This window comes from Pinus tabuliformis, chromosome 9 (assembly GCF_031772625.1).
Source record: "Pinus tabuliformis cultivar Carrire ecotype Pingquan chromosome 9, CPIR1, whole genome shotgun sequence".
NCBI classification, from domain to species: Eukaryota; Viridiplantae; Streptophyta; class Pinopsida; order Pinales; family Pinaceae; genus Pinus; species Pinus tabuliformis.
The window spans coordinates 1146835734-1146847239 of NC_142307.1; the positions used below are offsets into that span (position 1 = coordinate 1146835734).

The 11506-nt window shown below is 34.3% G+C and overlaps 1 protein-coding gene across 2 annotated transcripts; it reads right to left on the bottom strand.

Moving 5' to 3' along the window:
- Positions 1–6892: 6892 nt before the first annotated feature.
- LOC149152681 (uncharacterized) lies at positions 6893–9235 on the bottom strand. 2 transcript variants are annotated; one of them, XM_089440493.1, is made up of 4 exons: positions 9039–9235; positions 8764–8897; positions 8314–8454; positions 6893–7642 (listed from the first exon to the last, which is right to left on the bottom strand). In XM_089440493.1, exons 3-4 carry the CDS (start codon positions 8394–8396, stop codon positions 7342–7344), a joined length of 384 nt encoding a protein of 127 aa, XP_089296619.1. In that variant the 5' UTR covers positions 8397–8454; positions 8764–8897; positions 9039–9235; the 3' UTR covers positions 6893–7341. The 2 variants fall into 2 exon arrangements, with proteins under 2 accessions (XP_089296619.1, XP_089296618.1); XM_089440492.1 differs by having other exon boundaries at positions 8314–8632.
- Between the last annotated feature and the right edge of the window lie 2271 nt (positions 9236–11506).

Sequence of the window (11506 nt, forward strand, 5' to 3'; positions counted from 1 at the left end):
CACGCCATTTACCTTAGATTCCACGCCACTTATCTTAGCTTCTGTTAGCTTTTGTGAGCGTGACATTTGTTGCACTTGTTCTTGTAATTTTGATATATCATGTAGCATTTCTTCCTCTTCTTCATGAGTCATGCTAGAGCTTTCAGGTTCCTTACTAGGTGTTTGCATTTTCTTTCCTTGGGGCATCAGTTACCGATAATAATGTTTTACTATGCCCTTTGAATTCCGTTAAACCAAGCTTACACAAAAATTAAAAAAAAACTACACACCTTTTTTCACTTTATAGAAGCCTGATATTGAATCTGATGTATCTCTGTAATTTCGGATCATACAATTCTGAAATTGCTACCTGCAGTAGCCTTCTGCATCCTCTTTCCAATGCCACAAGTCTGAGCCAAATTGGATTCTCCAAGGAAGAGTTATGAGAAATCTCCCACAGTGACTTTATTTTAGACTGGTTCAGTAGAGCGAACTTGTACGACGTGCCACGAGTCACTGTTTCAAATTTTGAATATGAAACACATACAAGAAACTACAGTCCGTCCTCTTTCTGTACCTTTTTACGAAATTTCAATCCGATCCTCAGAGAGAGAGTTATGACGATTTTCCCCAGGTCACCTGTTTTGAATGTAATTCAGGAGTCTGCAAAAAGGCCAACTTCCTCAGATCATATCTCCAAAAATATCGCGTGAAAAGCTCTGAAATTCGGACCCAAGGTTCAGCGCCAATTCTTCTCAACTGGGTTTGTTTTTCGACTTCTGAAACGTCACAGAAAAAAAGTTATAGCGAAAATTCCACGATGGCCTGTTTGGAGCAGCGAAACCCTAGAATCCAAAGCTCTGATACCAAATGTTATGAAACCAGCTCAAGAAAAGATAGAAAAGATAAATCCACGCCTTAGAATTCAGCCTCTTCGAGGGGGCAACCTCCTTTACATTACATAAATGAACAATTCTTCCATGATACAAATGACAAAACCTCCTTTCTATATATAGGAGTCTAAGGAGTCACAATATAATCTAGCCGACTTAACAATAATAATATAAAGCCACAAAAATAACAATAGAGGGATTCTATGGGGCACAGAAATAACAATATGGGGGTAATAGGGGCACAACAATATAAATAGGGGGTATAACTACAATAGTAATGGGGTAATCACTAGTATTATAGGGACCCAACGGCCTCCCCATCGGCGTAGCAGCCAAATGACAGAATGAGGCTTGGACTCCAAATGAAGTTACCCAAAAACCACATCTCCTCACCGCAGCCTTTGGATTGTCAACCCCAGGATCAACGGTGTGAGAACTCACATCTGTCCACCTTGTTGGTACACAAATGGAAGAGTCCTGGAGGTCCAGGGTACAATTTATTTAATACATAAACCAAACGCAGTCAAAACCAAACCTCCAAGTGGATCGCACATGTGCTTAACCGAGGGGTGGATACCAACCAATAGTTGGGACTGAGCTGGCATGCATTAAGGCTACCAAGTAATTAAGCTCATTAAAGAGGAACAATGAACTTAGGAGGGATAAAGGGTAGTGGATTAGGAATATTAAATGTCTGTATTACTGTGTAATTATTTAATTGTTGATTTATTTTCTTATGACGTAAGTAGTAGTACCTTAGCAGACTTAGGGAAAAAATTGTCCTTAAGTGGTGGAGTTGATCATCTAATGACATATGATTTTGACATTTTCGAATTCATATGATATTTTAAACATAATGTTTGATTTTTTTTGAACGATTTTAAGGAGGTTGAATAAAAAATCAATATCATAAAATATACACGATGAAAAAATTTAAAAAAATACCACTATCTTCCTTTACTAGTCCTTTTCAAAATGGTACTCTTGGTTTTTCAATTTATTTAAATACTTGAAAAATAACCTTATGTGAACACGTGTCTGCAAAATGCAATTAAAATCGCCAACTTCAAAAAATAATAAAAGATTTAATTTTGCATAAAACAAAATTAAATATGAAAAGCTTAGCTCTTTGTTTGTAGATCATGCTTATATATATATATATATATATATATATATATATATATATATGATGATGATGATGATGATGATGGTGGTGGTTAACGTCCACTGAGACCAAATTGGTCTATCGGACCTACAATTTTCTTAATTTTTACTTGTTTGGCTCCTCGTCTTTCTTGGCGAGATTGGTGTTGTAGCTTTCTTTTTTTTCTCTACGGTCTTCCAACTTCCTTTATCTTGCATCTCATTCATCTCTTCTGGTTCTTGGGATGTTGGTGTCTTAGCTTCGCGATCTATTGTGTTCGTTCTTTTGAAAATAGTCGGAGAAGAAGTTTGTTTAGGAGATCTGCTTTGCTGTTAAATGAAGATTTATTTTATGCGGTATTCGAATCCTCATAACTGTTGATTTGTTGGGGCAAGATTTCTCCTTGCTTGTCTTGAGAGTTGTTTCTTTCTTCCCTGATTTCTTGTGACTCAGAGTTTTCTATAGAATATTCTTCTTTGATGACAGTGTAGTGTTCTTTTTGTGCTCCTTCCCACCATGTATATCTGTGGTGGTTTTTTCTAGAAAAATTGTTCTCAGAGGCTTTTGGGCAATTTTTGGCTAGATGCCCTGTCTCAAAGCAGGATCGACATCTGAAGAGGACACTTTCATAATCAAGTTTCTGGTTCCACACATAGTCTTTACTTGTTAGGTTTATTTCAGTTGGGAATCCGGCACTGAAGTCCATTTCCACACAGATGCGTGCATACGTGGTTCTGGCATATTCCTCTGTTTTTGGGCACCTGCAGTGAAATTTCCCAATTGCATTTCCGATGGCTTTTAGCAAGGAGAGATTCTAGAGATGCAAGGGTAGGCTTGGCAATCTCACCCAAACTGGTGCTGAGGTTATCACTGCTGTAGAGGGATCGAATGATGGGTTCCATGGCTTCATGAATAGGCCTGATTTTTCCCAAAACCAAGGGCCGGAATCTAGAATACATTGTCTGCTTTCAGGATTTTCAAAATCTACTATAAAGAAACCCCTAGCACAGGGGTAGATATTAATTTCATCAGAAATGACAGGCTTCCATATCTCCGAGATCCAATTGTGGAGCGCTATCAGCCGCGGACAAAAACCATTGAACCGGCAAATTAGGGCACTTTCGGAGAACTTCAAAGCTTCATCGAGTGAGGCCTGGACCACTTGGATAGTGGGAGTTGGGGCTTCACTGACAATATGGGCAGGAGATTGCCCTCTAGAGGCGGATGAGCCACCAGTTATTTTTGCGAAGCTCGGAGCCATATTTTACTTGTCCGTAGAACCCAGCCCCAGAAAAATAAGGCAGAAGATAAGATTAGATCTAGATCTGGTCGCAGAAAATTAGATTTAGCCGCCTAGATCTAGATCTAGCCGCAAAAAATTAGATCTAAAACCTAGCCGTGAAAAATATCAACCTCGTATAACCCCTAATCTCGACCAGAGAACTGTAATGGCCTCTTACTACACCGACGCGACAGTTCCCCATCCACATAACCCTGTTAATGAAAAAGCCTAGCAAGAATTTGCTGAGGAATGAGCGGCATCGTTAGATAGCCGACTGGATAAGCGGATCTCTTCTTCCTTGACCTCTCGGGATCGAACCTGCGACCTGTTCGCCGTTCAAGGTACTGAAATTCCAGTAAATCGGGTCGAATTACCTCGACAAAACTGTAAATGCGAGTAAGCACTGAGAAGAACATCAGAGAAGAATATATATATAATGATGCATTCTAGACTAAGTTTTGTTACTTGAACACAAATATCTACGTGTGAAAATTTGCAAGGACACTCATTTCATTTAATGAAAAATTGATATATTATACTATATTTGACGAAAATAAATCTTAGGACAAGAATATAATTCTCCACAATTTGTCTTTTTATTTTGAACCAAAATTTACAAAACTTGTATGAGTTTTGAGAACTTCAATTTGATTAAAAAAAAATTCATAGACACATTTGACTCAAAAATAAAACCCATCTTCATACATTCACCCTTAAACAATAATACTAATTTAATTATTACTCTAATTCTTCAAATAACAAGGGAGCCACTGCCGTAGCGGTAGTCCCTGTTGGGGTCTTGCTTTTAAGAATTCCAGTGATTGAGAAAGACCCCATTAGAATTTTCAGTTATTGCTCAAAGTCTGAACTTCAAACACTGACCAAAGTGCAAATATATAATGTCAAGGAAAACACAACCAGTTCATAGGCATCTTAAGCTTGCTGTGGCAATTGTGGGGGGAGGAATGTAGGGGGGGAGGAATGTAGCATCCCTCTTGTAACCAAAAGTTGGGTTATACATTCTTTTAGTTGCATTTTATCACTTAATTGCCTATGATAAAATAGTTGACATATCGATATAACCAATTAAACATGAAATTATAAGAAACTTTATATTGACTGTAATATGTGAAAATCGACAATTGCATGAAACATAAATGGACAAGCCATTGTGGGCATCATGATTAAGCAGTCTCATATATGAATGCCCCCATCGCAAAATTCATAACCAACTGGTATAGAGCTCCAAGCCTGAGAAATTGCAAACTCAAAATCAACAATTATCTTGCTAATTTGGAGTTTCAGCTTAAGTAATTTTAATATTTTAAGTAATTTTAATATTTTTATTCAAATATTAGTGTTTTATAATCTTTGTGTTAATTATTTTATGTCAATTCAATTTTCCAGCTCAATTTTAATGCTTTTCTTGAAGTCCCTACTTCACTGTTGAAATTCCGCCAAATTTAGCCGTCTTTTTCTTTATATTTCACATCTTCCCTTCTTCAATCGCTTATCTTCTCTCCATTTTACGTTTAAAATGTTCATTTCCCTTTTTCTTTATATTTCACATCTTCCCTTCTTCAATCGCTTATCTTCTCTCCATTTTACGTTTAAAATGTTCATTTCCCTACGGGCAAAGCTCAATCATGACAAGAGTGTTTTAGCAGAGGCAAAGGTGAGGTTTCATTCATTTCACACAAAATAGCGAGGCTATCTTTTCTGAAACTGTAGATTATAGTAGCTTTCCTGAAATAGTTTTTTTAAGAATCCACAATCCAAAATAAAAAGCGGAATAGGATTTTCGGTTCACTCTGTTAAGTAAAAATAGCGTAACTTTTTTTACTGTTTCAGTTAAGTTATCCATATCCTAGTGTACCTTAAAACCCAAGTAACAAAAGACGTGAAAGAACCATCATATGTTGTTTCTTTAAGAATTAAACTTGCTTCTTGTTATTACCAGGAAATAACTTGAATAAAAGATCCATTGATTGGATATCTTAAGTGAAAGTGCCAATATCACCTCACATATCCCACACTTTGGGTTAGTGCTTTGCTAATCTCATGGGGTTCTCTCTAAGCGATTCAAAGCTTCAAAATGATGAACACCGGGGGATATTTAACACCTCAAATTTGCAATAAAAGCTACTCATTATATGGTCATAATGTACAATTCTGTAGACATTAGTTTTTTTATAGACATTAGGTGAAACTAGTTCTTTTAACAAACACACGTTATAAACTTGAAATCCATTTTACAATATTAATAAAAGAATTACACCCCATTATGCTATTTAAAGTGCAATTTAAAAAACTAAATATAAAGATGTGCAATTTAAAAAACTAAAACTAAAGATATACATTCTAGCAATTTTTATAAATAATACATTGTAACATGAGTATTTTTGATAAAGTAATAAGTGTGCAATATTTAAATGCAAGTGAAATAAATATACATTTCCATACTTAAAAGAAAAGGGATTCACAAAAATAATAACCAACATAAATACAATAATAAATTAATATTACCTTACACCAAAAATATATATTTGATCATAAACACAATTGAATAAACACTTGAATGTGGGTGAGTGCCGTTTTATAATGAACAGAGATATGATTATAAAAAATAAAATTTAATCATAATCACAATTAAATACATTTTTAATATATATAAGAAAGACGATAATCACAATTAAAAACATTTTTAATATATATAAGAAAGACGATAAAAGAATTTTAGATATTTTGCATAAAACATTTCGTATTAAAATAATAATAATAGTAATGGAATAGAAAAACCAAAACAACTGCAAAATAGTCAAGGTTAAACAAAACTAAACTGATTAAAAATAATAATAGTTTAATGGAAAATTCAAAACGACCCGAAAATAATATCGATATAATAGAATAGATAGGGTTAAACAAAGGTAAAATATTTAATGAGTGTTGTAACAAGGCGCAAATACATAAACAATTTAATAAAGTCTAATTCGGCCCGTGGTCATTTGGTCTGGTTTGAGACAGAACATCAGAATATCCCAATGAGAAGATGGACAGAAAGAGGTTTTCAACGAGTTTTTGAAATTTCCCATCCCACGATTTCTTGAACGAGCAACAACGACTTCATTCCCACCAAAACGAAATCCTGAAGAAATGAAAGGACTAGGGTTTTGATCGATTCAGAGAATAAGAGTGAATAATAACACAATGCACCTCGAACTAACTGAAATCAAGAAGCTTAACCGAAATCAAGATTGACCGGATGAAATATAATCAGCATAGATAAAAACAAATTGAAATCAAGAAATGTTTGTTGCGGATAACGAAAGACGACCTAAAATTAGAAATCTATTTATGATAGAGATGCGAATTAAACCACTCCGGAGTCTCAATACTGACTGGATAAACAATTCCGGGGTCTCAATAATTGAAATCAACTCCGGGGTCTCAATAATTGAAATCAAGAAATCTAATAAATAAAAACGAATTGAAATCAAGAAGTTAAACAACTCGATGGCCCAAGTTCTGAGGAAGAAGATGGAAAACAATATATAATAATATTAATATTCAACCATTAATTTTGAATTACTCTGCACAACATTGGAATAAACAAACGACAGATCCAGAAACTTTTTCATGCACTCCACGTGGTTGTGGCTGTCATGAAAGGCTCCCATTAATTCCAAATGTTCATGTACAAACAACAAAAAGGATGCCATTATTTCAATGGAGCCACCTTCGCCAAAGCCGACAGATCCAGAAACTTTTGCATGCAGTCCACGTGGTTGTGGCTCCAGTGATTCCAAATGTTCATGTACAAACAACAAAAAGGATTCCATTATTTCAATGGAGCCACCTTCGTCATGGGCTTTGTCTTGGATGTAATGTTAGATCAGGTTTAGATGTTGATATCCTCATGAATCAATCCTCGGAGGTCATGGGGCCGACAGAAGCTAGTCTATTCTCCCTTCCATCTACACATGGAAAACTAGTACCAAACAAAACCCTCTTCTCCTTGTTCTGCAATGAAGACATAAATGCTCTCAGCTGGTTGAGACTCGCCCACCACTATTCTGCATCCAAGACATAAATGCTCTCAGCGATTGGAGACTCGGCCTCTGTTGTAGAACGTAGCTGTTGGAGACCCAGCAGAAGACTGCCTCTGCTGTAGAATGTAGATGTTGGAGGCTCAACCTCTGCTGTAGAAAGTAGTTGTGCAAACCCTCTTCTCCTTGTTCTGCAACCAAGACATAAATGCTCCCAACTGTTGGGAGACTCGACCTCTGCTGTTCTGCAACCAAGACATAAATGATCTCAACGGTTGGAGACTCGGCCCCTGCTGTTCTGCAACCAAGACATAAATGCTCTCATCTGTAGAACGTAGTTGTTAGTTGTTGGAGACTCGGCCTCTGCTGTAGAACATAGTTGTGCAAATAAAACTCCAGATGAGATTTATTCTTTCTGTGGCAATATAAAAATATTGCTCACATAATTTGGGTCCTGGAAATCGATTTTCATCTGCAATACTTGGGTATTGCTCACATAATTTGGGTCCTGGAAATCGATTTTCATCTGCAATACTTGGGTACGATAAATTGAGGTATGAATTCCAATTTTAAGCCGATATGAATTGAAATATCAGAAAAATTGTATTAGAATAAATACCCAATTCCAATTTTAAGCCGGTATGAATTGAAATATCAGAAATTGTATTAATGGCAACGGTGTAAAAAGCCAGGACTTTTAAAGAATAAGAAATAAATACGTGCAAATACTGTGAAATTTACTTATCAAAGAATATTTATATTGAGATAATATGAAATGTTTCACAGTACTTGTACGTACATGAACAGAGAATGAATGAATATTGAGAGAAATCGCGATAGTAGCGTTGAAGGTTTGGTGTTCATATCTTATATATTTACAGGATTCCTTTAATTTCATTTCATTTCAGTATGGCCTGGCTGCTACGTAGTTCCCTGGTGGATAATAATTGCACGTTATGAAAGTATCACCTGAGTTGCATATAATCTTGGCGCATCCAACTTTGGCCCACGTTATGAAAGTATCCCCTGAGTTGCATATAATCTTGGCGCATCCCCTGAGTTGCATATAATCTTGGCGCATCCAACTTTGGCCGTGGTCCTCCATACAACCTGAGTGTAGTGAGTGCAATCAGGTCCAGTGCAAATATTCTTGGCATAGTCAAACCACTATAGCAAATATTCTTGGCATAGTCAAACCACTATAGCAGAAATTCGAAATGTGCTTTCAATTTGCTTGTTCACCACTAATGCACAGACAAATTCGTGCTTTCAATTTGCTTGTTCACCACTAATGCACAGACAAATTCAAAAATGTAAATAGAAATATTCAAAAATTTAGGGACAAAAAGTACAGTTGGTATAATTTAGGGAGAAAAAATGTATATTTAATATTAAATAATAAAGCATAAACTTACCCACCTGTTTTTCCCTTCTTGATGTCTTGAACTTAGAACTTTGTCTCAAATTTGTGTGATGTCGTTCACAGAATTGGAACAACCAAGTTGATGTAGTTCGCAGAATTGGAGCAACATGCTTCAAACCTGAACTTTGTCCTGTGCTTGGAATAGCCGGTGTTATACCGTGATTTTTGGGCAAACAGAAATATTCAGAAATTTAGGGACAAAATGTATAGTTGATATAATTTAGGGAGAAAAAATGTATAGTTAGTATTAAATAATAAAGCATAAACTTACCGAGCTATTTTTCCCTCCTTCATGTCCTGAACTTTGTCTGATGTCGTCCAGAGGGATGTCGTCCAGAGAATTGGATCAACCAGCGCAGAATTTGAACAACATGTAGATGTAGTTCGCAGAATTGGAACAACCAGCGCAGAATTGGAACAACAGGCTTCAACCCTGAACTTTGTCTTGTGCTTGGAATAGACGGTGTTAAATCTGCAAAAGGGCACGTTGCCATATAGCATTTAGAATTAAGAAGAACTGAAGACAAGTGGCCAACTGAAGACAAGTGGCTACTATCATGCAAAATTCGTGTGAAGACAAGTGGCTACTGCCATGCAAAATTCGTGTTATTTGCATTAGTGTTATTGCCCGACTTGTTGTGGCTTACCTATATGATGTGTTGTGGAGGTGGGCAACCAAAGTTTGGATAAAATAACTTGCCGCTTCAACCAGCCTACTTAGGATAAGATCATATTGCAAACTTTGCCTCCACAGCCTACTTTGGATAAGAGGATATTGCGTCAATCTTTTTGCATCGCGCGACGTGAAGGCTGCAATAAGACCTCAATTGTTTTCCGAACCAAAAACTTTGCTTAAAAATTTGTTGAATAAAAATGGGAGCATTAAACTTAGGTTAAAATACCAAATCACTGAAAAAAAATCAGTCAAAGTATAAACTAATGCTCGGTCAACGATGAATCGATCGCTAATAGTCCCAGAGAGGTACTAATAATACTTAACTTAAAATACTTTAGATATCTCTCCAAACTATAATATTAATCTCCAATCTGTAATAAGAGACAGTTACTTTATTTTAGCATAACGATAAGATATCGTTTCAAGTTTTGTATTGTAGTGGAATAATGACGATATTGAAACTAATGATCTTCTCAAACCAATTATTGCTTCGTGGTATGATTCTTTGTGAACTTCATGTTATGTCTATCATTCACCTCTAACTTTAATGGATCTGATTTTATATAAAAATAGTATGTGGAGTTACTTAATACTCGTTTTATATTTAGTGAAATTATTGAAGGTATAAAATATTGATTTGAAATCAAAGGTTCATCATCTTTATAAATACTTTCCCTCTGATCTTACGTTCCCTTGAGATATTCTTATGGGTTTTATGTTGTTTTGGATGAAAATTTATTTACAAGAATTTTCAAATTAGACTAGTTATCTAAAAAAAATATTTTTGTATAATATTTAAATCTTTAAAAATACTCTAAAATAATTGTTTATTTCAATTTTGTGAATATAACGAGTCTCAAATTTATCCACTTAATATTTATTTTAATATTACAAAAAATCATATACATTTTATAGAAAATTATGTTATACGAACTTTGAGATAAAGTTAATGAAACCTTCTATGATAAATAATAAATTAATATTAAACATAAAAACTATCTTATTAATTAAATATATAAGAAATTTAAATTATATAAATATTTTCTCTTTAAATAAATTTATAGCTATTAAATAAATTTATAGCTATTATAGTAAGAAATATCTTCATATGTTTCTTCTTATTCCATATTTGATGGTTTATTAATGGGCATTACTTTCATGTATTTAGAGGGTCTATTTACCTTGGTAGGATTAAAAATAGAGATAGGTGTACCTTTGTATTATACACGTGGTACATTATAATACAAGTAAATTCAGTGGTACGGTTTGATTCCGTGGATAATATATTGAAATTCGATTCGGTAGCATCACGTTCAATTCATGGCAGGTGTGATTTCGAAAACTGAATTGTTTTATTGAATTTTTTTTGGAAGTTTTTAAGTGAGTTTTTTTGGGTTTAATTTTTCTAAAATTCACTAAAAAATTATTGAAATTATAAGTTTGGTGGGTAACTCTTACATAATTTAAATGAGCTAAAAAAATTTCAATATGAAAAAATTAGATTAAATAACAAAAAATCAAGATTTCACCTCGGCTAAATTCCAATACCATAAAATTCAAAAAAAAAAAAAAAAAAAAAAAACAACTCATTTTGAAAATGGAAAGGCAAGATGGTGAGGCGAGATGGTGAAACACATATGTTTAATTCATTAGAAGTAAATGGAAAATGCAGATAACGACGGTAACATACTATTTTGACTATTTTTTTAAAGTAAGCGTTTAATGACATGGTCGACCGAAGGAGTATATTAATTAAATAATTTGAAAAATTGAACGTAAAAATGCAAAAAAAATCATCCTCAAAGTGAAGTGAATTAAGTGAAAAGAGGGGACATGAGTATTTTAATTAAAAATTGATAGGCAATTACCTTGCTGATTAAAGGTAAAAAAATCATTCATGGTCATATCGTGCAGAATTTTGTGGATATTATTTTATGAATTAGAATAGCGATTTTTTTTTTTTTAATATATATAGCATTAGTAAGTAAGAGTATCATCCAATTAATAAACATTATTATTATAATAAAATTTATAATAATATTTGCTAGAGTTTGTTAGAAATT